The sequence below is a fragment of the Buteo buteo genome, chromosome 5 (genome assembly GCF_964188355.1).
Source record: "Buteo buteo chromosome 5, bButBut1.hap1.1, whole genome shotgun sequence".
NCBI lineage: Eukaryota > Metazoa > Chordata > Aves > Accipitriformes > Accipitridae > Buteo > Buteo buteo.
The window spans coordinates 6,257,900-6,283,170 of record NC_134175.1 but is presented as its reverse complement, the minus strand read 5'-3'; the positions used below and the strand labels follow the sequence as shown (position 1 = coordinate 6,283,170).

General features: G+C 43.7%; 1 protein-coding gene across 3 annotated transcripts in view; it reads right to left on the bottom strand.

Moving 5' to 3' along the window:
• UBIAD1 (UbiA prenyltransferase domain containing 1) overlaps window positions 1–25,271 on the bottom strand; it is a 103,694-nt gene that overhangs the window by 55,878 nt on the left and 22,545 nt on the right. For all 3 annotated transcript variants that reach the window (XR_012650351.1, XR_012650350.1, XM_075027416.1), the window contains exon 4: window positions 3,759–3,863. Coding sequence is in view for 1 of the 3 variants with exons in the window: in XM_075027416.1 (XP_074883517.1) it covers window positions 3,759–3,863 (105 nt within the window). In the remaining 2 variants the exon portion in view is untranslated. The remainder of the gene's footprint in view (window positions 1–3,758; window positions 3,864–25,271) is intronic.

Sequence of the window (25,271 nt, the reverse complement as noted above, 5' to 3'; positions counted from 1 at the left end):
GCTCAGGTATGAAAAGTGATTAATTTGGGGCCAGGCAGATCTAAATTCAATTGCCTTTGTCACAATGACTTTTCAAGATGCAAAGATGTGAAGCTGAGCAGTAACTGTGAGATGTCTGGGGGTGAATTTGTCACAGTTTTAAGTAGAAAGATAGTACTTACATATACACTATCAAATTAACGAGTTCATACTGCACTCTAACGAGTGAAAACAAATTCCTGGCACCCCAGGGTAAGACTGCCCTTTTTTTGCATGCTAAATAATATCTCTCTGCAATATATAGTCATGTTCAGCTTTTTACATTAAAAAGTCTCTTTTTGTCCATCCAAATTAAATGCAGCCATCTCTTCAGCGGAAAACAGCACAAGAGCCCTTGGTACAAAAGACCAGGAAAAAAGTAAAGACCCACATATCTGGCTAAAAGTATAGGGGAAGACTTCAGATGGGCTGCCAGTGCCTTCGCACCATATTAAACCATGGTCACAACACAAGAAATTAAAAACAGTTCCCTAAAAGTAAAAATGCCCTGAGATCTCTGGTCTTCCAGGTCAAGAATGCAGTTGCACAGCCCTGCTAACAGTGTGCTCCAGATGCACTGGCTGCCTCCAAGAGCCTGCTAGGGCACTGCTTCAGTCTAGGCACAAAGGATAATGCTACATTTTCCAGCTCAGTTTGTATTAGCCCACATGGCATCCTTCAAAATCCCACTGGCACTAGCACTCATACAGTCAGCATAAAGCCTGATTTTTCAGATGTGACTAACAATTCAGGATCCTACTGACAAATGCCTTCAAGGGATTTGTTTCTAGAAAGTACTGAGATCTCCCTGCCTCTTTATGGTATCAGCGTCTGGGCACCCAAGATCATTAGATAGATACATATGGGCAAGAGGGCTGCTGGCAGTCAGCATTTTTTAGAACTTTTTTAAGTCCCTTGAATTCAAATCCAACTCAGACACTTTATAATCATCAGATTGGCTTATCAAACAGGATGCTTTTATAAATAAGTGCTCTCTTTTACCTTCTGGCTTCTGAGTCTTTAGGTTGCACCTGCGACAAATGTTCAAGTTTTTCACTGCAACTGTGAAAGACTGGAATTGACTTCTGAACACAACAAAATAACTTGTGGCATCTTGTTCCTTGAGGATCTCCAGGGTTGAAAAAAGAAGATGAAATAATGCTAAATTCACAGTAAATACCATGGAAATGGGCAACATTTGAGCAAAATCACTGGTTCCTCAACTGATTCCTCAACTGATTCCCCATACCACATGCCAACATTAGGACCAAACCAATCAGTGTCACACGTAAGGGCCTTGTGCAAAGCCAACAGGTTCCCAACACTGTCTCCTATAAAATCCAGGTTTCCTTCAGCATCTTTCATCCAGTCCAATTTTGCTTAGCATGCAAGAACTGACAACAGCCTGAGGTGATCTGGCTGCAGGGCATACCAGGGGTGTATTTCTGAATCGGGCACGCCCTCACATTGCCCCTGCCCTGCATCTCTGGCTGGTTTTGTGCAAGAAGGGAAAAAAGAAAAGATTTATGATGGGTCAGAGAAAAAAGGCAAAGAAAGAAAAATCCCATAGGATAAAAGAGATGAGAAATTCAAGGTAGTTTTAAAGCAGTTAGTGAAGTCAAGAGCCCAAGCTGACCTGAAGTCACAGCAGTGAGAAAGTAAATGGACTTTTAAGGACTTAGGCTGAGATTTTCAAAGCCTTTTCAACAACTTGGATGTTAATTTCCATTTATTTTACTGGATTTTTGCCAAGAAAATCCTGTGGGCTGCTCTGATTCTGGAGGTCTGAATTTGGAAAAGAGGAGCTAGACTTTGCTTTATTTTTTTATCTTTTTAATATATATAGATCTATATAAAGAATCAGCAAAAACAGCCAATCATTTCCTTCACCATCAGAGAGCCTGAAGGGTCAAAACCTGCAGGCTACAGAGGAATCATTGCAGGGTATAAAAGGGAGTTACAAAGAGACTCCAGATCAGCAGAAGGGCTGCTGACATTCATGGTCTTGTGGCTCTATTGCTTTCTCCTTTTTACCATAAAATGAATAGGGTTAGATTAGATTTCCCCTAACTTACCAGAGTCACTGCAGCATTGGGTGGGAAAAACAGAGGATTATGCTGTGCTACGAATCTTCCATCCCATCCCTTTCACATCATTATTTCATTACCTGACAATACCTTTGTCTGCTCTGCAGTGTAAGGCTCTAGAGGCAGTATTCAGCTTCAGACACACTGCACAGGACAGGACTGGCAGCTCCACCATGGGACTACATGCTGAGAACTGCCTGTCACGTAAGTCCACAGCATTTTGTAGGATTTCTCATACTCCATAGAGTCATGGACTTCTCCCATCCCAATTCCAGACACCAGAGAAAGCCCACCCATATGAGCCAGGTGGGTTGTTTCCCTTTCCAGTAGGAAACAGCAGTAGTGGAAATTAGTTTCTTCTGTTTTCCAGCTTTCATGAGCTCTAAGTTAAGAAGACTTGGGGCTTCTGTTCTGTCAGACTATCGACTGCCCAGCAGGTAAAGAAAGCAATAAGTGGAAAGTAATTGATAGCAGCAGGTAGCTCCAATAAGTTTCTTAATCGATACAATTTATAGCAGAGACAGCTCCAAACACTGAAGTAGGGGAGCCCAGCTTAACATGTTTATAACCTTTCTCATTTCGTTTTGCTGAGTTTTCCTTCCCTACTTCTTTCATCAGTGTTCTTTTGAGAACTAATTTCTCCATGGACATAACAAGCTCATGCTTCATTCACCATTATCTTACAAACTCCTTGTAAATTGAATTACCTGTATGGCAAAGGGGAACTGCCCTAGTTCTCCAGGACAGTGTGGAGCTCAGACACATGGCCGTGTTCTTAGCAGAAAGTAATTTGATTTTTTTCTGTTATTGGATTTAAAGTGAGTATAAATGAGTGGAAAGCAAATAAAAAAGACCCCCTCCCCAAAAGAGCAGCAGAGAGGAAATGGCTATTAAAACAAAGAGTTTTCATGAATAACTGGTTCCTTAATCTCCAGAATGTGGAGAAGGAAGGATGACTTTAGCACTTATGATGTCAGGGGGCTGTACATGTATTTCTCACATATCTTGTGTAGCTTTTCTTGCCTTAATTTCCCCACTCATAAACTGGGGATAAAACATATCATTCCCTCACATTAGAGGGTTTATTTATCTCATGCACATTGAGATCATGCAAAAGAAAGTACTCATTATTAAAAGATAGAGTCTCTTTGTGATATGAAACACCACTTGCAACTGTTTTGACAGGTGACATAAAATATATCAAGCAATTATGGCTCTCTGACAATGACCAAAGAGTGCATCAAGAAAGATGGAAGACCTTTCCAAGTCTTCCTGATGGATTCAGGTTTAAATAGTTTACTCATAACTAAACATTTCAGCTGACTATGCCAAGGACCCTTCAGATATCCTGCCAGCATTGTTATTGCATGGACACACATTCATAGTTCTGAATTCTGACATCTCTTCCATCAGGTTTTTTTTTGTGTGGGTTAATGAACATGATATGAGGAGCTTCGAGGAGGCAGATTTGAAAGGCAGTCAGGCAAGGGTAGCTTTAGGTGTTATAAGAATGTTTCTAATGTTTTTGCACAGACAGATTAGGATGCAGTAAGGAATCAACTTTTCAAATCAATCAATTTTCCCCATGGCACAGCACAAAACAAACCACCACGCAATCCCAGAAACACATATGCTATGTGTTGTATCTCCTACCTGAAAGCCACTGGAATATACGGAGGTTCTTTTCCACATCTTTCTCCAGTGATTTGGGTACAGAATCTTTCTCCTCAGCAACTTCTGCTTCTCAATATTATTCCTCTGGAAAAAGATGAGCATCAAATTGGTTACATGGAGAAAGTGGATACAGGGGAATTTTCTCTGCTCAAGAGCATTTTTCTTCTTCCTTGTTAGCTGAGATGGGAAATGGAAAAGCTGATTTTCAGTTCTTTCAAAACTTTTCACAGAATCATGATCAATATTTTTCAATACACAGACGAACAAAAACATGTTTTAAATTGAAAGGTCTGTTTTGGTAAATATAAAAAGCTGATTATTATTCCAAATAACCAGATGGAGAATACTACAGAATCATGAAAAGTCCATATCTGTCAATTACCAGCATTTTTCAGGAAAGTTTTAATCAAAGGCCACTTTCCAGTGGGTAAAAACTCCACACTTTTCAGCAAAATGCTAAAAATACTGAGAAAGAGTCCTGGGTGAAATTTTTGGCAAGATGAGTAAACCTCAGTAGAAAGCCTGTTCCATGGGAGATGTCTAATTCCGCTCCAGTGACTCAGCAGCCTCAGACATGCTCCCAAGCTGCTAGATGTTCTTCCAGGACTAATTATATAAACTTCTTCTTCAAGAAACGTTTAACTGTATAAGATGGTTTAGGAAAAAAAAATAGTCAAAGCTTCAGTCAGTTCCAACTGAGGAATCTAAAACAAGGCCATTAGAATTTAAGGTATAAGAAACTATCACTTGTACAGACTAGGAAGCAGCCAGAAGGCAATCTCTAAACACCTGGATTCTCTGCTCCTGCAGGACAGAGGTACAGTTGTGGTTAGGTGATTGCTTCTGAAGCTCTTTCAGAAGAGGTCACCTCAGTCTTTTTTCTCTGAGAACCATGGCATTCTCGAGCCATAAAATAAACGCGAGAAGCTTTCAGTGAGGACCCTAGAGAGGAGTTAAAATTCTCCCATGTGCAGAGATCCTGCCCAGAAAGGCCTAGGTGCACTCAAAGCCCCCTTGACAAGCCCTCAGGAGGATGCTGAGAAACATTTGAGCCTGTTCCCAAATCTTGAGCAAGGAGATGTGTCTTCTTCCCTGGGAGCACTACAGAAGTGCTATGTCAGCCATCAGAGAGCTGCAGAAGGCCCTGGGACCCTGGTGGGGAGCTGTCCATACTTCATGCTATGCATCAGAACAGGCTTCTTCAAGCAGTGTCCCACTGCAGCAATGCCAGGAAGAGATACTGTATCAGGGAGACAATTTCCCTTTCTTTTTAAGACATTTTAAGCGAATGAATAATTCATCCTGAATGACTTTGAGCCGAGGCGACTCTCCATGTTACCACCTGATTATATGTTCCATAAAAAGAGATGACAGCAATTTATCTCTTTTCTCTTGCCGGATGGGCTGGTGGGGGGATAAATATGCTGCCACCAAACTGGAGTGATGAATCATCCCTCCAAGCAACCAATGACACTTTTACTGATTTGGCATTTAGTGCTTCCCAGTGGGAGCCGTAGGGAGCAGGACATCAGCATAAGCCTTCAGGAAAGGCGGGAAGACCACAGGCAATGGAGGGCTCAGTTCTCTCTGTTCATCCCCATAGGATTACTCATTGCTGAGTACCCAGCAAAGGCAACTGGGCAGAAGAGCCTTTCTCCTGAAAGCAGTGGAGTCTGCAAAGATCAGGTGCTCACATTGCTGTCTGGTGATAAGGAAAGCAGCTGTTAAGTCTTATTCTGCTTTATTATTGAGTGAAAAGTGGGGTTAGGCTGGAGGATAGGAACTCTGTTAGACATTCCCCAGAATCATGCTTCCTTCTTGTACAACAAGCTGCATAGTATGTGCCAGTTGTTCAGCTGGGAAATGGGAGTGAGAATGATTTGTCCTGGGAATTAAAGCACAGGTTTACTTAAAGGAGAGGGGACTGCAAGTGGGTGCTGCTCTAGCTAGGGGGAAAGCCCTTAGCCCTATACTTTACCTATGCCCACTTAGGCAAACCTGAGCCTTTCCCAAGAGAGGATCATTAGCTCTGCCAACCTGGGGCTTTCTGGATGATCTGAAACCACCAAGCATGGATCAATTAGGGCCAAGTCTGAGAAGTGAGGGCTTCCTTTCCTTAAACAACTCAATGCCCTGCTATTACTGCAGTCCATTATGGGGATATCCCCTATGTTTATGGCCATATAGACAGCTGCTGTCAAGCTACACGAAGCCAAAGACAGCCAGGTGTTTGTTCTTGCCCACAAGCAACATGTCCTGGCTAAAAGTTTTGTCCCCTTGCTGCAGTCCCTCTGCAGGTATTCCCACCTCCGCCCTCAAAAACATATATGCCTCATGCTACACCAGAAGTCCTCTGCAGCCAGATGCACCCACAAGCACTGCAGCAAACGAAACATTTCCTTGTGCATATATTGTGCTGTGCACATCCACACCTCAAGTGCCTTCACCCACACACTTTGTTCTACTACCTCTGCCCTCCCCACCTCTCCCAGCCTGCAAGGGGCTGATACAGCATGTAAATATGCTACAAAGACACATCCTCCCCGCCCCCGTGCTGGCTATGGGGAACATAAAACACAGTGGAGATTGCTGCTATTTTATTATTTATGAAGCTTTGGTTATTTCATATATAAATAATCCATGACTGCAAAGTGTTGCTGGCACTGTAATTGAATATTCATGAGGTATTTTTGTTGAGAATTTTCACCATCATTTCAAACCCAGACACAAAAATAAAAATCATCATAATAAAAATTTCCTCTGTCATTTCACAGTTTCAACCTCTGAGAAACAAAATCTCTCTCTCTCCCACCCTGAGGGCTTTCTGTGCGGGAGGGAACAAAACAGTAGGGTTAATCTGGAAGGCAGGTTTATGCTGCATTGGAAAGAAGCAGGAACATCCTGCATATAGCTCTCGCTGCTGTCTCTTAACATTGTCAGGATGCTGCTTCTGGGGATATATGCTGTCTGCATGGAGTACATGCAAAATGCCTCTCTCCCTCCTAAAAACATTTCTCTTTTCAGGCTTAATCCTAGCCAGAACCTTGAGAGAGAAGCACCCAAGTGGGATCACTCAGCGTGGAAAATGGAAGCATGTTGCTGCCACCCTGTGGAAAATGGTGGCCCCCAATTGTTGGGGACCACTCTAGAGGTTCACAAAGCTACAGCTGGGAAGGTGGTTAAAGAGATTTGTGAGGCTGTCATTACCCTGATGAGACCCAGGGGTAAAGAAAACAGGGAATTTCCATTAAATAACTGCAGGATTTGCAAGGAAGATGTTTGGACGCTTTACAGGAACGATTGATAGAGTCTGTGCTATACCCATGGTGCACAGGGGGCACGTGCATCACGAGGATGAAGTACTACTACTGCAGAAGCTCCCAAGGACAACTTTGGCAAATTACTGGACACATGCAAAGATCAAGTGTCTCTTGCATCCTGGGATAGTTTAATATGCAGATTCACCTGCTTGCCTTGCTGAGATTCCCCTTTTTTCCTCCCAAGGCTCTTTCTTCACTGTGCCCTTCAGCTCCTTCTATTCCACACAAAAAAAGGCAAGGGAGGACTAACAAAAAGATAGTAGCACTATCCAAACTCTTCCTTTCCCTTACTTTCTATCCACATCTTCTGTGAGGAGGCTCTGCAGCTGCCTGCATGGTACATCACCCCGGCCTCCTTATCATCCACTGTCCCAATTCTCCTCTACAATTTTTTTCAGATCACAGCTCCTTCCTTTTTCAATTCTGTGAAGCACTGTATGCACAGAAAAGAAACAGCAGTAGGAGAAACAGCATGTTCCCATCCCTTCTAACCCAGCCTCCTCAAACCCAAAGAGCGGCATATGAAAGCCTGGCAGTCAGATCTGAGATCCACATCCACCCCAATCTGCCCCTGTCCACGTGCAAGAGGTATATGCGAGGCTATGTCACATCAGCACATCACAAATGGGGCCAGAGCTCTCAGAGCACCTTGCCTTCCAAGAGTGATTTATAGGCCCTGTCAATCCAGCAGACTGAACTGCAGAGACAGCTGGAGCGTGCAGCAAAGAGAGCAGCAATCCATCACCACCGGGTGGGAGTCACCCAGGAATCCATCAAGAGCTTCATCATGGTGACATCTTTGCAGAGGCAGAAAGAGAAACAAAGGAAAAAGATGGAGACAGAGAGAGTGAGCCAAGAGTGGAAAATCCACCCAGGATTTCTCAGAACTTCAGAGCCACAGAAGTAAACCAAGATGACAGACACAAAAAATATTTTTTGTATTTGTAGTGATTCAGGTGGTCCTGCTTTAAAGCCACAAATTACAATGCCTCACACAGCTGAGCAGGGCTTTCTGGTGTCAGCCATACCAGGAGCAATCAGAAATTGCTTTCCCATTTGCTAGCTACAGGGCTTTGTGGTAGGTATTAATGACTTCCAGGTATGATGACTGGATGGCTTTGATGGCAAGGGCATTTTACTGTTAGGGAGCTGCTACTGGCAGAAGGAATCAACCCCAGCTCCACTACTGAGGAGAAAGGTGATGACCTGTACTTGAAGAAATATAAAGCAAGCTGCAGCATTTCGCTGTATGGCGCTAGATTTTATAGTCTAACCTAATGCTGGCTCCTCAGCAGGAGCCAACCTGCTCCTCGGAAAAGTGCAGGCACATAGATACACATACCCCAGACCAACAACAATGTAGCATGTACCAAGTCACAAGAACACACAAGATACTTACACAAGGCCCACATATACGCCCAAGTCCAGAAAAATACATGTACAACAGCTTGGCATGCACAAAGGAAAGGGGGACACATACAGATATAAGTGTGTCTGGAATCTACAAGTATGGCAGAAATACAGAAGGTAAACTCAAAAGATGCATAGTCACACACACTCCCCTGTGCAGTGCCATGATGAGTACAAGAGTGTACATTGTCTTTGATCTACAATTCAATAATAAGAGATATGTCAAGTTCCCCAGTAACACAACTTCTCTCCATCCTCAAACTCCATAAAAAACCCTGAGAACGTGATTTCTCCTAAGTCTGTGTTAGACACCGGGGAGAGAGGTAAAGAAAAGAAGTGAGCATCTGCTCTTGGAGGAAAGAAAAGCAATTTACCTTTGAATAGGGAGCAGCAGAACAAACCACATTATTTCTTTTTGCTCCAGGGACAGACACCGATGTTGTTTCGAGTCATGCTGATTACAGGTTAAGCATGTGCTCCCAAAGCTCCGGAAAGATGCAGGATGTGTTGGGACCTCTTGGAACAGTATAAATCAGCTGAAAATTGGTGGGAGGGGGGATCAAATTAACAAAAGGATTCAGAAGCTGGGAGTAGGGCCAACAAATGTATTTTGGCATCACAAGGATAAGACTCAGTAGGTGCAAGAGAGGTGGGGGTGGGGATCGGGGAGAGCCTCTATGGGAAGAAAGCAGAGGTGGGCATGAGCTGGAGCAGCCAGAAAGACTGCACAGGAGAAGAGTCAGTACCTGGGACTGTGAAGGAGGGCTTAGAGAGGGGTTAGAGACTTCCTGACCCGGGTTTATTTCCAATACCTGTCTCTTCTGGGGTCCGTTACTTGCCTCCAGAAGACCCTCTCCCCAGCTAAGACATCCATGCAGACAGTATGTATCCACCTGCCCTGAGAAGACATGGAAGTACAGTGACAATACGATTGCCAGTGTCACAGGAACTGCTTTTAGAGCACAAGGCAGGCTGAGTTGTATCTAGCTTACCTCCAGCAGATTCTCTGGTGCCGTCTGAGTCACACGGACTATGTGGAGCCATTTGAGTTTATGATCCTTTTATCTTTCTGACCAAGGGATCATACGCTGCTTCTCCCAAGAAGAATAATGAAGCCTCATACATTACACATCCCCCAAAGGACTTAATTTCCCTTAATCTAAGGGGAGGATTTGCCTCCAGTCTCCAGCCCTTTTATTATCCATTTGTTGCTCCATCTGCAGCACAGATCATAAAGGAATTTTTTATTTTTTAAGTCAACCTTTTCTTGGGCCTCATTAAGGCCTTACACAAAGTCCCAGGCTGCTCACAGCTCAGAGAAATAGAACCAGATAGAGGCACTGAAGGCTGGATGGCCTTATCCTCCCTCTTAACAGTGTGCTGCAAGGACAAGGGGGTGTCTGGCTCATAACCAGAAAAATGAAATGATGAGTCAAGAGAAATGCAGCATTGACACTCACCCTTCCCATGCTTGCTCTGAAATATGATGTTCTGACAAACAAGAATGGTTCTGGTTTGGTGAAATACTGCTATTCACACTGCGGTAGCAGCAGGAGTGTTAGCCAGTGAGCCAAGACTTCTCTGTGCTATACAAGGTGCAAAGATATTCCAAGAAGATTGCCCCTCTCCCAGAGAACACATCCAATGTTCTCGGCTTGTTTTGAAGATGTGAGGCATGTGCAGTCTGTTATTATGGTGGGCTGCAGCTACTGAATTCTGCTCCTGGCTCTTTCACCTATCCACAGCCTGGCCTTGAGCATATTTCTTCACTTGTCTTTGCTTCTCTTTCCTCATCTGCAAACTGAAGTCTTACAGTTCAGTATAGTGGATTATTTTAAAGGGTCTAAGTGTCATAATGGTACAACTCAGCATGTAGAGGGCTCTAGAGGGTTAAAGAAGACACTGCTTTCTCTGCTTTTTTAACAGCTGCCTGCTAGCAAGAGAGAACACACATCTGGGGCAGCATGCAACCCTTCAGTGCAGTTGCCCCAACTCCTTTACCAGCTATGAATATACACATATACATGTATGTGGTGTTGCTTCCTGAAGTGCTGTGGCTTTATTTTCTCCCCTTGCTGTTCTCGCTGAGCTAGAAACTGGCACTGAACTGAAAGTAATTTCCTTTCATTTTAAATAAATAATAATTTAACAATGTATGCTGCTGAATTTATTCTTGCATCAAAGGGGAGATGATTGCACTTCCCAGTCCGGAAAGACAGAGAGGGGAGGAAGACACGGCTTTATAATTAAATTTGCTTTTCCTCCTTTCATTGTGCATGTCATTAAAAAAAAAAAAGAGTAAAAACAAAAAGAGAAAAGAGAAAAGAGAAAAGCACACACAGAGCCTTGTGTCTCAGCCCCAAGAAAAAGGAAAAACTCCCTCTTGTTTGTCTCTTGCTTCTACTTCCATGCGGATAACACAGGTAAGGGGACCCTTTCAGCTCTGCATGGGTGCCCAGCACAGTAGGAAAAAGCAGAGCCATTTCGGTTGCTGCCTGGGAGGAGAGCAGAGAGCTGAAACCTCAAGAAGCTGCTAAGCATTTTCTTTGACATCTCATACAAGTAATATGCTATTAGGGGTGTTATTCACATGTGATAGAGCCAAAGTGCCACAGCAAAGGGCACTGTGACATGCTTAGGATTATTAGGCAATTCACTGGCTAGCTGTGCTGATGTGGCAGCTGCTCTCCCTGCCTGCTCTCTGTCTGGGGGCTGTTTTATATACCCAGGGTGATCAGAAGCCCCCCATTCACAGAAACTTGGGTACAAATGACTTGACATTGAACTCCATTGTACTGTGACCTCTCTAAACCCAGGCACTGACAATTCTTGTAAGCTATGGTACTAGCAGAGTTGTACAAGCATCCTTGCAGCTCTGATCAACGTCCCCAAGTTCTGACCCAGTGTGCACTGGGACTGGGGCCTTGGAAGCCAGCCTGAATCCTGCACTGTCTGCCTGTAAGTAATATCCTCAGGGACTGGAGATTACTCACCTTTAGAGAAATTCACTGCATCAGGGAACAGCAGGAAATGCTCTCATTCAATCAATGCAAACAAGCACATTGCAACTCTCTCCATAATGAGCCTACACTCACAGCCATCTTTCCCTGTGGAAAAATAAATGATTCAGTATAAGGAGGCTTTGCTGAGTATAGTTTATGAGAGTGACAAAAATGTTTTCCTTAATAAAAGAAAAGCTGTTGAAGCTATAGTACTTAGATATTGCCCAGGTTAACTCTTCAGAACAACCTTTGATCTCTACTCAGGGAGACCTCTTTCTTATTGCCTGAGTGCTGCACAAGTTTACATTCTCTGCACTGCATCCACACGTGCTTTAATCCCATGATTCCCTTGATCTTGTAGGCAGCTCACTTTCAGCACAGATTTTGGTCCAAGAACTGTCTGAATTCTGTGAATCTCTCTTCCCCTGCCCCTTCTTCCTTTGTATAGGGAAGGTTTTTCTCTTTGCACCTTCACTGTTTAGTATGGCAGAAGGGGAGGAGGAAATCACCTTCAGCTTTCCTTGCCATCTGCATCCCAATTGCTCCAGTGGGATTTGGGCTGCGTTCCAAATTGCTCCGTTTGCAGTGGATCTGGGGCAGAGAGAGGACAAGCTGACCGTGACATGTCTCAGTGGATAAGACTCCAGAGCAGCTAGCTTCTGGGACCTTTCTGTTCTGGCTACTCTAGCTATGGCTGTCTAGGGCTGCTGAGCACCCTCCCTCATATAGCACCCTGATTTACCTGCTGATCTGCAGCAGGGCCTACTAAAACCAAACAGCTCTCCTACAGACAAAATTTCTACACGACGAAATAATAAAAAATACAAAAGTGGCATTACTGTGCATTATAAAATAATGAAACAATTTTTTTCAATTTTTTTCTACCCCAGATAGTGGCAGTGATCAGCACTTTACAAAAGATGCTTCTTCCACATCCTGGCATATGTTATTACTGTTATTAATAGCAAGCCATTCCCGGGGGCAGCACTCTGTACAGGTACATTTATTTCCTTCACAGTCCTGTCACCCCCTTGCTGGTGCTCCAGCTCCCTACAGCACATCCCACTATGAGGCAAGGGAGGCAGATGGAAAATTAGGCACCACTCTGCCACACTCCAGACACAGCTTAGCCTCGTTCTGTCACTCAGAATGTGCCTGTTGTTAGTTTTATACCATCATAATTGCATTACCTGTGTCTTGTACCACTGTTATTTCCTGTTCCTTTCTCCTAAATCAAAACTGCCCTTAGGAGAAAGAAATACTTGGACACTATCTCCTTCCATCTGAGCCAGCAGGAATGGGAGTTATCAACAACTTGCTACTCAGTAATGAGGCAAACTTTCTCCTAGTTTGTTTTTCTGTTTCCAAGTGCTTACTCATACCTTCTGCCCTCTGAACAGGATCTGAAATGTCACTTTCATGGGACAATGGCTATTTCTCAGGAGGGCTGCAATAAACAGGTACATGCTTTAGTGTTACTGTGTCCACACCACCAGCCTCAGGTTCCCAATCACTCCCTCACAGCAAGCCCTGGCATTCAGACACATGAGCAAGTAATGAACTGGGACTTAACAACTTAATATGCAACAACCGAGCTGGAATAACCACCCGGCCAACCTAGGTGAGACAAATGGACAAGCAAGTCAGTGTATGCCTTTTTCTCTACTTGTCCACTGACTATCTTACCTACCTCAACTGCAAGCTCTCTGGGGAAGTGACAATGTCTCTCAGTACCTAATAGAGCAGGAACCTGCCCTTTGGGATTCTATGTACTGTCACAGTAGAAATCATAGTGATAACCCAGCCTCAAATCCTGCCAAAACAAGAGCAAGGGAAGCATCTTCAGATAAACTCCCCACCTTAGGGAGTTCTTAGGCTGGATTCAAAATACACAAGGTACATTCTCTCCTGAGACAGATGTGCTGAGCTCCCTCCTTTGCCTAATTTGTAGCAACTGCTGTGGGTCACATTTGCCTTCCCTAAGTGGGATGAGGCTCCGGGCAGTCACTAAAGTGCTATACCAACTCCCTGTCAGCAATGCAATCCAGAACTTGTGAGCACTGGAGAAATCAATACGATTGGGAAGCTTAGCTCCTCTTTGCCCGCTGGCCATGTTCGTCACCAGCACACAGTAACAATGTAGAGCCATTTAATAACACAGCTCATTAGGCTTCTGACAACAGGAGATGACGGAACTAAGACCTCAAACATAGAGCCTCATGAGTCTATTTGTACCAGCAGTTTCAGGCTGGGTATCTTACACTTCCCAGCGTGTGAGGAATGCATGTCTGGCACAAGATCCAGAGGGAAATTCCCTGGGAAAATCATGTAGGAATCCCCGTGAGGGAGCAAGACCAAACACTCAGAAAAGTGCTTGGAAAATAGTTTACATGAAGCAGGTAAAGATGACCTAGAGGAGACAGTTTCTTTGGCTTCTCAATGCCAAGAAGGCAGACAAAGTTCCGTTTTGTCAGAGAAACTCCAGAACAACCACTTCTGGCTGGTCTATCCTAGATTACAACTTCTCTCTCCTTGCCCCAGGATCTTGACCCTAAGCTTCTCTGTTGCTTCAAATACTAACATTCAGAGAGAAACAGCCATAATGGACAGCCAGAGTCCAGTTAGGGACACCCTGCAGTTGTGCTGAAAGAGCCTCACCAGCTGCAAGCTTAGAAGTGGTTTTCACATGGGGAGTGACCAGTCCCTGCACCAGCCAGAAGAACTGAACAACAGGTATCCAGAGCTACAAGGCACAGCTCTCCTGGTGGGACCATCGTGCCATAGACAATAGCTGGAGGAATCAAAGGCACCAGTAAAATGACAAGGAGTAAAATCCTAACCCCTTTGAAGTCGGCAACTAACTGGCCACTGATTTTAATGAGCTGTGAGACCTTATCCACGGCATCTCTATACAGCCTTTATATTGCTATAAGAAGGTAGATGTGATGTGGAAGCAAAAGCAAGGCTCCTAGCTGTTAAAGCCAAAAGGAAACACTTTGATCACTAACCTGCATAACACAGTCTCCTACCTAGTGCAAGCTAGAAAACAGACAACGTCATTTCTGCAACAAGCCTAGCCACCTAAGGTATCCTACACGTTTTGGAAAGACACCCAGCCTGATTCAAAGATTTCTACTAACAGATAATTCACCACAGTCCTAGGCAAGCTGTTCCAATACTTAATTATTGCATATTTTTTTATTTATTTCCAGTCTGAGTCAGATTAGACACACTTCCAGCTATTCAGCTTCCAGGCACTGGATCTCTCTGTGGCCACTGTCTACTAGATTAATGAGCCTTCTACTATCAGAAATTTTTTCCATGTACTTAAAGACTGTGATCAAGTCACCTCTTTAGCTTCCTTTGTATAAACCAGATCAAATTTCCTGGCACTGTCACATTTCACAGAGTTGTGTAAGGATAAATATACACAAGTTGTGATTCTACAACGATGGAAAACAGAATTTTGTTGTGACTTAACCCAGCAGGCAGCTAGACACCACACATCCATTCGCTAACTGCCCCCCCTCCCCACAGTGGAATGGGGGAGAGAATTGGAAAAAAAAGTAAAACTCGTGGGTTGAGGTAAAGACAGTTTAATAGGACAAAAAAGGAATGGAAAATATAACAACAACAGCAATAATAATAATAAAAATAATAACAACAACAACAACAGAATTAGAACATACAAAACAAGTGATGCACAATGCAATTGCTCACCACCCGCTGGCTGATGCCCAGCCAATTCCCAAGCAGCGGCCCCCGGCCAGCTTTCCCACCAGTTTATATACTGGGCAAGATGTCACATGGTATGGAATATCCCTTTGGCCAGTTTGGGTCAGCTGTCCTGGCTGTGTCTCCTTCCAACTTCTTGTGCCCCCCCGCCTACTCACTGGCAGCACAGTATGAGAAGCTGAAGAGTCCTTGACCACTGCTTAGCAACAACTGAAAACATCAGTGTGGTATCAACATTATTCTCATTCTAAATCCAAACCACAGCACTATACCAGCTACTGGGAAGAAAACTCTATCCCAGCTGAAACCAGGACAGATTTCCAGAAGTGTAGTCGTTATTCAGAGCTGTTCACTGAGTTTTTCTGCACTGGACATAAAATTTTGATAAAAATTCACTGGCTTGAGCAGCTATTCCTTCGCTGTTGGCCAGGTGAGTCAGAACAGTTTCAACTGAAGAGCACAGAAGTCTGTAAATGTTCACGTTGACTCCTCTAAGTGCTTGTACATGCAACTTCAAATTATTTCAAAAAAACTCTGTACCAGCAAAATGCACCTGCTTAAATATTTGGGAAAAGAGGTATCAGGGGCACTAAGAGTGAGGTTACCCCTAACATCCTTCTGGCTTCTAATAGGAAGGGCAATATGACCTTGGCAGAACATGCAAACAGACTCAGTGCCCAGAACAGGCTTCATATTTTCAACAGAGCTCAGTACCTGGGTGAATCCAGGCTGCTCTTTGGGAAGCCATGCATTAGCAAGTTAGCTGAAATCATGCAGTTTAATCATAGTGCTTGTTTGCAATATACAGCCTGCTATTCCATTCTCATTCCAGCTCTTTGGGTGTTGCCACAGCTTTCATTTTATTATTCATATGTTTTCCCTTTGACATACTTTAGGAATGTGGTGACTTATTTCTCCTCTCCCTCCATCTCATAAAGCAGCATAGCAGGCAAAAGATCTGAAATACATTGACAAACATAGCAATGCAACTGAACCAGAATAATCAGAATTAACTCAGTTGGTTCTTGCATGGCCAGTCCTGGCTTTCTTATTCTCTACACAAACATACTTCCCTCAGCTTGAAATTAGCATTCCTTTTAAATGTTTTCACACTCTAAAATTGTTCCTAAATGTGCATATTAGGTGGTGAAACAATTTACTAAGTTAATCTACGCAAGCTAACATTCATTTCAGCAAAATCCTATTATACTTAATATGCCTTCTCCTCACTTCTCAGGATCATAAAACTCAGAAGCACTAATGAAACCAGCATACTGACTCTTTACCCAGAACTAGAGACATCAGGGTGTCAAAGACAGGAAAAAAGCATACATTTTAGTTGAAGAAGCACTTTTGTGCAAGAGACATTTGTGCAAGTTTAGCAAGACCTTTATGTCCATGCTCTTCTCAATGGCTCAAACAGCACTACAACATTTCCCTAGGAAAAGGTGGAAAGATACTGCTTCCATACAGCTTTCCACTCCAAACAATGTTTGGAGGGAGAAGTGTGAAAACAGTGTTTGCTTGATCTGAAAAAGCAAGTTGAAAAAAATGGTGTTTTGGGAAAAGTTTGGTGTTTTGGGAAAAGTTTTGAATATAACTGCACCCAAAAAAAGCGGTCTGTCATGCTGGGCTTCACCTAAGGACCAGTCCAGAGACTCTAACAGACCTTGCTGTCAGTTATGGAGTTTAACAGGGCAACTGTTGCATCTCCAGGACACTTCTGACGGTGACAGAGCAGGTCACCTTCAGTATGCAAGGAAGATGACAGTGCTCCAACCTTTGCAACAGCTCCTGGAGGGTACAGTACTTGCTCTGACCACTGGAAGGAATTCAGTGCTGCTACAGTTAAACCACCTGCAAAAGCAACACAGGCTGCACTAGCAAAGACTCTTTTGCAGGTGTCAGTAGTACCTGTATAGAAGAAAAGCATGGGGTGGGGGGACAAAGACCTTCGCAGAGCCCTGTCCATTCAGGTTTTTTCACAGCCCTTGCTGGTATGACTATCTGGTAAAACATTACCATTAGATCTGGGGCAGAATACAAAGTGACTATCTGTCAAGGACACAGGACTATGACAGGCAGGAGTTTGAAAGCATTCAGCTGCAAAATGGGAAGGGGGGTGATTTTAGGCATTAGTTTAATCCATATCTGAGACAGAATTGGGTCAGACTCCTGGGAAGATGCACACAGAGCATTGGCCAGGGAGGAGGGAGCCGGTAGCCCTTGTCTTGCCCACTTACCAACATTCACACTTCCAACAGTGAAAGGGCTTTGCTCAAGCTATGTGATGTGTAAAGACCCACCAAGAAATGCCTGGCAGGTTTAAATGTGTTCTTGTATTGTTCCTGGGTTGTTAGTGTTAAGCAAGGAGTAAAGAGATTCTGGCAATTTAGTATGGGCAGAGAACGGAGAGGGCAGGTTTCAAAAGGGTTTGGACAGCTGAAAGGCACGTAGGTGTGCTTGGGACAATTTGGGGATGCTAGGGATTGGGTTGGGGTATGTTCGAGGCTGGGCATGCACATACTGGGGACTGGGGACTGCCGGTGGGCTGCTGCCTCTGTGGTGGCAATGAGACAGTCTGAATAGTGGGGGAGCACAGCTGGCAGCCTCCATCATCAAGGGAAGCACAGGATGCTCCCTGTGGGACATACAGCACTAGAACCATGTGTATCCTACTCAGATCACTGCTGCTGCTCCACAGGAGAGAAGTGTTTGGGGGAAAGCTTCAGTCCATGCCTTTACATTGCAGTAAGGATGCAGAGCCCCAGCACCTCACAGAAGGGGAATGGACAAATGTGCCTGGCCCCACCCACCTTCCCCAAAACCACAGCTCAGAAATCCAATCTAGCTGGCAAGTCTCTCCCTTCCTCCTCTCCTCTTTCTACCTACAAGTTTGCCAGGGATGGTGTAACAGGGGCAGAGAATAAATCAGGTGCTATATCAGAGTATTCTATCCATGACTGTGTAAAGAGCAGCTTTTGTGACTTCCTGATGTGATTTACCATACAATGACAACCTTTAATGTCCACCGGTGTTATAATCTACTTTATCTTAATACAATCTTCCCCTGCTGAACTCTCCAGAGTCTTAACAGCTATTTTCAATGGAGTTTTTTTTATTATTATGACTTGATACTGTGATTACTGTCGCACTCCTGCTCTTTGTGGAAGGGGAAATTAATAAGTTTTTTCTTAAGCACTTTGCACCAGAGCTGAATACCAATCAGCCCCCAAGCTGAGTTCCTGTGCCTGCTAGATTCAATTATGAACCTTTGCTCTGACTTTCCAAGACACAGCAGTTTTCAGATCAACAGAATGCCAAAACATAAGGCCCTGTTCCACTTCCCATAGGCTCTCATTGTGGGGAGGAAAGGTGACAGGGACTGAGTGGGAGAGTATGTGGCTTTTCCTCTACTCTTCTATGGCTGCCCCATTCATAGTTATCTCCACAGACATGTCCTTGTATTAGGGCATTCGGACTCATCATGTCTTGGAGAGTAGTGTTAAAGCACTGCCATTTATATGAATTATCCTGCTCCTCTGCCATCCTTGCTCAGTCTCCTTACCTCCCCTCAGACCTCACTGCACCTTAATTTCTCTCCAGGAGAATCACTGCACGAGGCTATATGACATCTCACTGGTCAAATAGTGATGACATTGCACTCTCCCCACAATGCCTAACACATTCCACTTGATGCAGGTCAGGCCACACAATCGTTACACGTTACCAAGCCCTGCCAGTTAATTTCTAACACAGATGGAAGAGGTTCTGTCTCTGTACACAGAAGGTGTTTCTGTTCAGGATGGAAACCACTTAGTTCAATGTCTTGTCCTTTCTTTCCCCTTCTGCCCTCACCAGAAGAGGAGTCAGAACCTCCTGCTGTCCCTTAACTTCTTCCCTCTTCTGCTGAATAGGGTCTTCTTCCTTTCCTGGTCTCCACAAGCTAGCAGTGACCCACTCCAGAGCATTTGTATAAACAAGCCATGAAAGGAGGGCTTACGCACAAGATGCTACTTCTACCATGATGATGTCTATTTCTTCCACTACTAAGGGTGTGTTTGGTCTGTCACTGAAGTATTTCACTTCTAAATATGACTGGCTGGCACAATTCCCCACCAATACACAGCAACGACTGAAAGATAGAGAGAGTGACATTGCATCTGTGCCTTGGGTTAGGCTGTTCCCACTTTGCACTTTATCTTACTGCTAGCTCCCTTCTGCTAGGTAGCATTTCACACCTTATTTGGACAATTGAGCACATAAGAATGAGGCTATGAAGGGGAATACACTTGGGCTCTCTTAATGTAGGCCTGAAAGGCAGGAGCTGGGTCAGTGGACCTGGCCTCCTACAAGAGGGGATGCACATGGAACAGATGTTTAACCCAGAAGGCTCCATAGAATAGATACCCAGCCTGCCTAAACACAACCAGCCAAAGGCACTTCCCAACTCCCTGTAAAAAACACCTATGGTACAAAAGTCTAGATTCCACTAGCTGTAAAATACTACAGGAAGAGATCAGGGCAAAATTTGGGCATTGCCTGTGCCTAGGCTCTTAGGAATGATACTATAGCATTTGTCTGTCCCTTTCCTTTTCTTTCACAACTATCAAGCCCTCATCACCTCCCAACTAGCTGACTGCTAAGGCAGCAGGATAAGCACCGGCTGCATGAGCAGCCAGGCTCAGAGCCCAAGCTGCAGAGCCAGTGCCAGTATTGATCAGGAAAACTGAAAAAAGTAAACAAACTCTCTGTAATTACTCAACTTGATGGATGTCAGCAGGTTTGCTTGCTTCCTGCAAAGATGCCAATAGCTTAATGGAGCAAACATTGCCATTATGTAATAAAACCATACAGGTAATTAAAAAACTCCTGGCGGGACTACAAACAAGAACATTACCTATTAACTGTTTCAGTGGAGCAAGAGGGAATGGATACTGAAGATGCTGCTTCATTTGAGGGGAGACAGATTTAACGGATACTTGAATAAGAGCTGTGCCAGTAAGGAATCACATACAGTTCAACATCAAACTCTTTTCTGCCCCAAAATATCCCCTTGGATATTACAGCATTCTTAAATATCTCAAATGAAATCTTTAGGGCCCCTCTGCACTGTGTGTTTGTTCTATATCAACACCTCAGAGACTTTATCTAAAAATAGAGAAAAAATGGGGAGGAAAGAAGGCTTGTCCTATTTTGCAAATGAGAAGCGGAGACACAGGAGTTGCCCTCTGTCTCACCAGTCACTTCCTGAAGTGCACAGAAACCTGCTCTCCCTAATGCCTAATCCAATGCTCTGCCAGCTCAAGAGTGGAGTGGAGGCCACATCTGAGCTCTATGACAGATAAACTCTTGGAGACAAAGCAGACAACAGTAGTCAGTGGCAGGCTCTTAGATTTATCTGACTTGGATTTATGAGGGAGAGAAGGGACAGTGATGGAATAAACAGTTTAAAACTGTGGGCTAAGCACAAGGTTCAGTGAGGATCTTGCACAGTCTCCTCTACTGCACACACTAGTAGCAAAGAGCCCACTCAAAAGCAAGGATAGAAAATAGAGGAAAAGATGGAAAGTGCATAAGGTGAGAGACAGACTGCTAGAGTTCCCTGTGGCAGTGGCCGGTGGGTGGTTTCAGATTCCCTTTTTTATGGTTAGAGCCAGCAGCCAAAGAGGCAGCTGAAGAATTAAACAAGCTTTCTGGCAAGCTGACAGTTCATTGGGTATGTAAGCCCAGCAGCACACAGTGCAGGCTGGTATAGAAGAGGGCACACAGCAAAGGCTCTGCACCGAAGTACTCTTCCTGGGGTGCCCCAGCAGCACAACATGCTGGCTTTGAATGGCTCAGCAAGGACAAGGCAGGCTGCCCGGGTCACAATTCTTAGGATATTCATAACTGGAGCAATATCCTTTCTTTCTACAAGGCTATTCTCCAAAAGCACAGACTCTCCAGGTGCCTTGCAGAGTACATCAGACACCTTTTTGCTCATTACTGATATGCAACCTCCACCTCCATAAACCTCTGATACGGGTCCACTGACAGGACCACTGGCAGGAAACAGGGAGAAACATATCCTATTTAAATGCATTAAGCACCTCGCCACACCAGTGGCTGGCAGCATAATAGCTTCATACAACTCTCATTGAAGCCAGAAAAATCTAAGTACAGGCTCCAATGAGACTTGGGTTTGGCTGGAAAAATCACAGATTTCTGACAACTCTTTGCTAAATATTGTAAATAACTCCGATTTCCTTCCTCTAGTGTACCTGAAAAATATCATCTTCCTATCAAGGATCATGAGCAAGCAACTGTGACCTTCATGTGCATCAATATTAAAGGGCAACTGCTCCAGCCAGCAGCTTAACAGGAGATTTTGGAAGAAAGGTCGAACACCTATGCCATGTGCACCACAGATTAGACAAGATTTAAGTTAGAAAGCAGCATTCAATGGCTAAGGGGGCATAGCTACATCCTGCTATTCCTGACTGTCAATAATCACTTGGGAAGCCTTGGCTGACCTTTCCCCGCCTCAGTTTCCCCTCAATCACAGAGCAATTAATTTGTTAATGCTTCCGCAGCATTAAGGCTTAACAGACAGTGCTATGGGCATGTGAGCTATTTCTTTGCCAGACACAGACCCTGATGCAAAGTACTGACATGAGCATAGATCACAACAAAATGCGATACTAGATAAGTAATGAGAAGAGGCAGAGATACACAGATTAAAGCTGTGTCAATTGGGTGACTCACTAGAATCATAATAGTCACTAGGGCTTAAGCACAGTTTATTTATAGCTGCTGTAAGCACAGAGTCCCTAGATCTCAGAATGACAGCTGGGAGAGGAAATGTGGATTTTTTTATTATTTTACCTCCGGGGAATGTTTCTTGCCTACAGGAAGAGATAATTAAATCAACAATTAAAGCCATAAAGATTCCTGAATCACAGACAATGGTGCATTGTATTTGACCTCTTCTGCCTTGCTTACAGAGCACAGAAGTGATCTTGCTGATCTAAGAAACTTAGCTGTCTGGTGCATAGAAGTCACACTCAGACAAACCTGGGTAGTGGGAAGAAATTGGAAAAGCAGCCAGGTTGTCCTGGAGAGATATGGGGCATGCAGGGGCTATACCACCTTTGAATCAGCTCAACTGGGGCGCCAATCATCTTTAGAGGCTTTGACGCTACAAAAAATTGTAATGATTTTTTCAAATTGTACATCGACAGGAATAGCATGAAACTACCCTGATGTAAGCAATCCCTTCCAATATTGTTCCTTCGAGCTTGGGAGACAGGCAGACCTGCAATAGGCAGTACCAGTTAGCCTGGGAGCTAGAAAACACAGCACTATAGAGCCTATCCAGCCAGCAGCCTCAAATGAAATAATACCATTCATATTCTTTACCACCAAGAGCTATCTCTCATCTACCACTACAAAAAAACAGCAGACTCCTTTACTTCCACACAACAGGTAATAAATATTTCTTATTGTTTATAAAAGCATCATTAAAGAAAACTTTAAGCACAGAAAAGAAAAAGTAAGGCAGAATTTCTCTTAAGAGCCTTTTTGGTGGCAAAGCAGCCTTATCAGTGGATAGGAAAATTCCCAAGGCAGCTTGGATTCTAAAACATATGGGAAATAACATCTCTCAATGACTTTTCTCCAACACAAAAGGGTTTGTAACAACAGTGCTGACAGGATCTGAAGCCGGAACTCCAGATTTTCAGCTTTGACAGTGGAATTATTGCACATTATTCTTTCTAAGTAAATTAAACCCATTAATCATCATAATTAGTAATGCTCTGTGTCAGTGATATGGTAACAGAGCTAGTCATTATACTGTGCTATTAAGAAACTAAAGAATGATACTACAGCCACTACATGCTGCCGTTGTCACTGGCTGGCTTCGGAGGAGTATGTTAATGCCCAAGGCTTAAGAAGGACTCCAACTTCAAAGAGATATGAGGGCAGCAAGAGATACCATCTCTCCTGTGCTGGATTTAAAGCCCCAGGGATGCTGAGAGATAGCAAAAGAGAACAAATTCATCCTTAGTATGATTCTGCTTGAGCCAGTTAAAGCATGGCAGAAAAGATTTTGGCCCACAAGGTTTCCTTCTTGATTTATACCTAGAAAAGCCAATATCATTTAAGCGTGAAGACAACTCCAGTCATGTACCCCACGGACGGGCTGGGTTGCATGTGTAGTCCATCAGGATGCTGAGTTTTGGCACAATTGCCCTGGTGCTGGTCTCATCAACGTTTCACCACTGTCTATATTGGAACTGCATTAATAATATGGTTACCAAACATTAAAGATCTATCCATTAATAAATGAGTGGCAGATTTTGATAAACATTTATTGTGATGCAGGTGCCTTACATCAACCCCTAACATGTAATACTCAGGCACTGGAAATGTCTTGAACCTTTACAACCTATTTATGAAGTACCTTAATCTAGTTGTAGTCCACTTTTATTTGTTTGAACTTAGTTATATGCGTAGGTCACAAGTGGCAGAGCGTATCCCATGTGCTAGGTGCAATATAACCACAGAAAAAAAGACTCCTGATGATCCCTGCCCCAAAGAGCTTACTAGCCAGGTAAATCACAACAAATAACTTTCTCAAGTTTTGCCTCCTTCTTTTGCAAAATGTCTCTGGAAAGAGGGATTTTTTTATATTTTTTTTTACCTAAAAGATATGTTACTTGAAATCAGTTACCAAAATGTTTCACTAATTTCATTTTCCATACCACTCACTAGTTAGGCTAGGTTGCTTAGTTACAATTGTAATTTGGAATTATTTTTGCTCCACAATTTGACAAACGATGAGTTCCTTGATTGATTCTGATGTTGATGCTGACAGAAATGGAACTTAAAATTTCCTTCCCTCCTGCCTAGTATGATTGGATAGTATGAATGTTATAGAAAGTGAACACAAGGGAATCAGTCTGGACGCCTCGGTCATACCAAAGTATGCTCCTCCCAGTGATGTCAGTGAGACAACTTGCCTGGAGTGTGAGAAAGGCTGAAGCAAACTCATGCAAACAGATGACTATTTGTCCTTTTATTCTGTGATGTGTATGTGCCTGTAGAGACAACGTGCCCACATACACCTGTGCTTGGTAAGATGCCATCATCCTGCAGTAATTGTCCTTACCAGTCATATTTCCGCAACATGCTCTTAGGAGAGGTGCCCAAACTATCCACAAATATGGGATGCAGCAGATCCTCAAAGAACAATGTGTCTCACCGAACTGCAGCTTAAATCTGCACCCCAAAGCAACAGCTTTTAACTTCATGCTTCTTCATCCCCCATTCTCTAGCACCCCCCTTCCATTAACTTCCCCCAGGTTAGTTTGCCACTCCTCCCACATCAGCTGCTTCTAAACCAGCCAGTTTAGTCAATAAGACAGCATTTGGCTCTTGTAAGTCAAGTATTTCTTATGTTGTGAGCTCCATCTAGTGATGTAATTGAAGCCTTATCTCCAGCCAATCTTGACACTGCATGCAAGGTGTTTTGTGCTGGACACAAGGGGTCTGGGATTGAACAGCACTGGAATAAAAAGCCTTTCTGCCTGTTGGAATTTCTCTGAAGACGTCAGTAACTACAGCCAATCAACGTCTAAGAGTTGCTGTGTGGCATAGGCAGTGAAATCAGCTGGGAAGCTAGGTAGAAAGCTAGAGGAAAATGAAACATAGCCCAGTAGCTTCAGAGGACTGCCTTTATATTCATCACAGACAGATCCTGGCAATTCTCTGCAATAAGACAGATCTCCCACCCCAGTTTCCTACTATAGCTGTCAGTAGCTAAGCATTTTTTAGCAGTGCCTTTTCAGTAGTCACACACTGAATGGGCTGGATTCCTGGTGTTGCAGAATGGTGCTTGCGTATTTGGTTGAACCATACTGACTGCGCAGCCTGAGGGAAACAGTGTTATTTCTAACCATCTTCTGTAGCAGCAGAGCACTTGGGCTTCCTATGCTGCCAGCGTAAAGCTTTCCATCACCACTTGTTAAAATTGAGCAAAA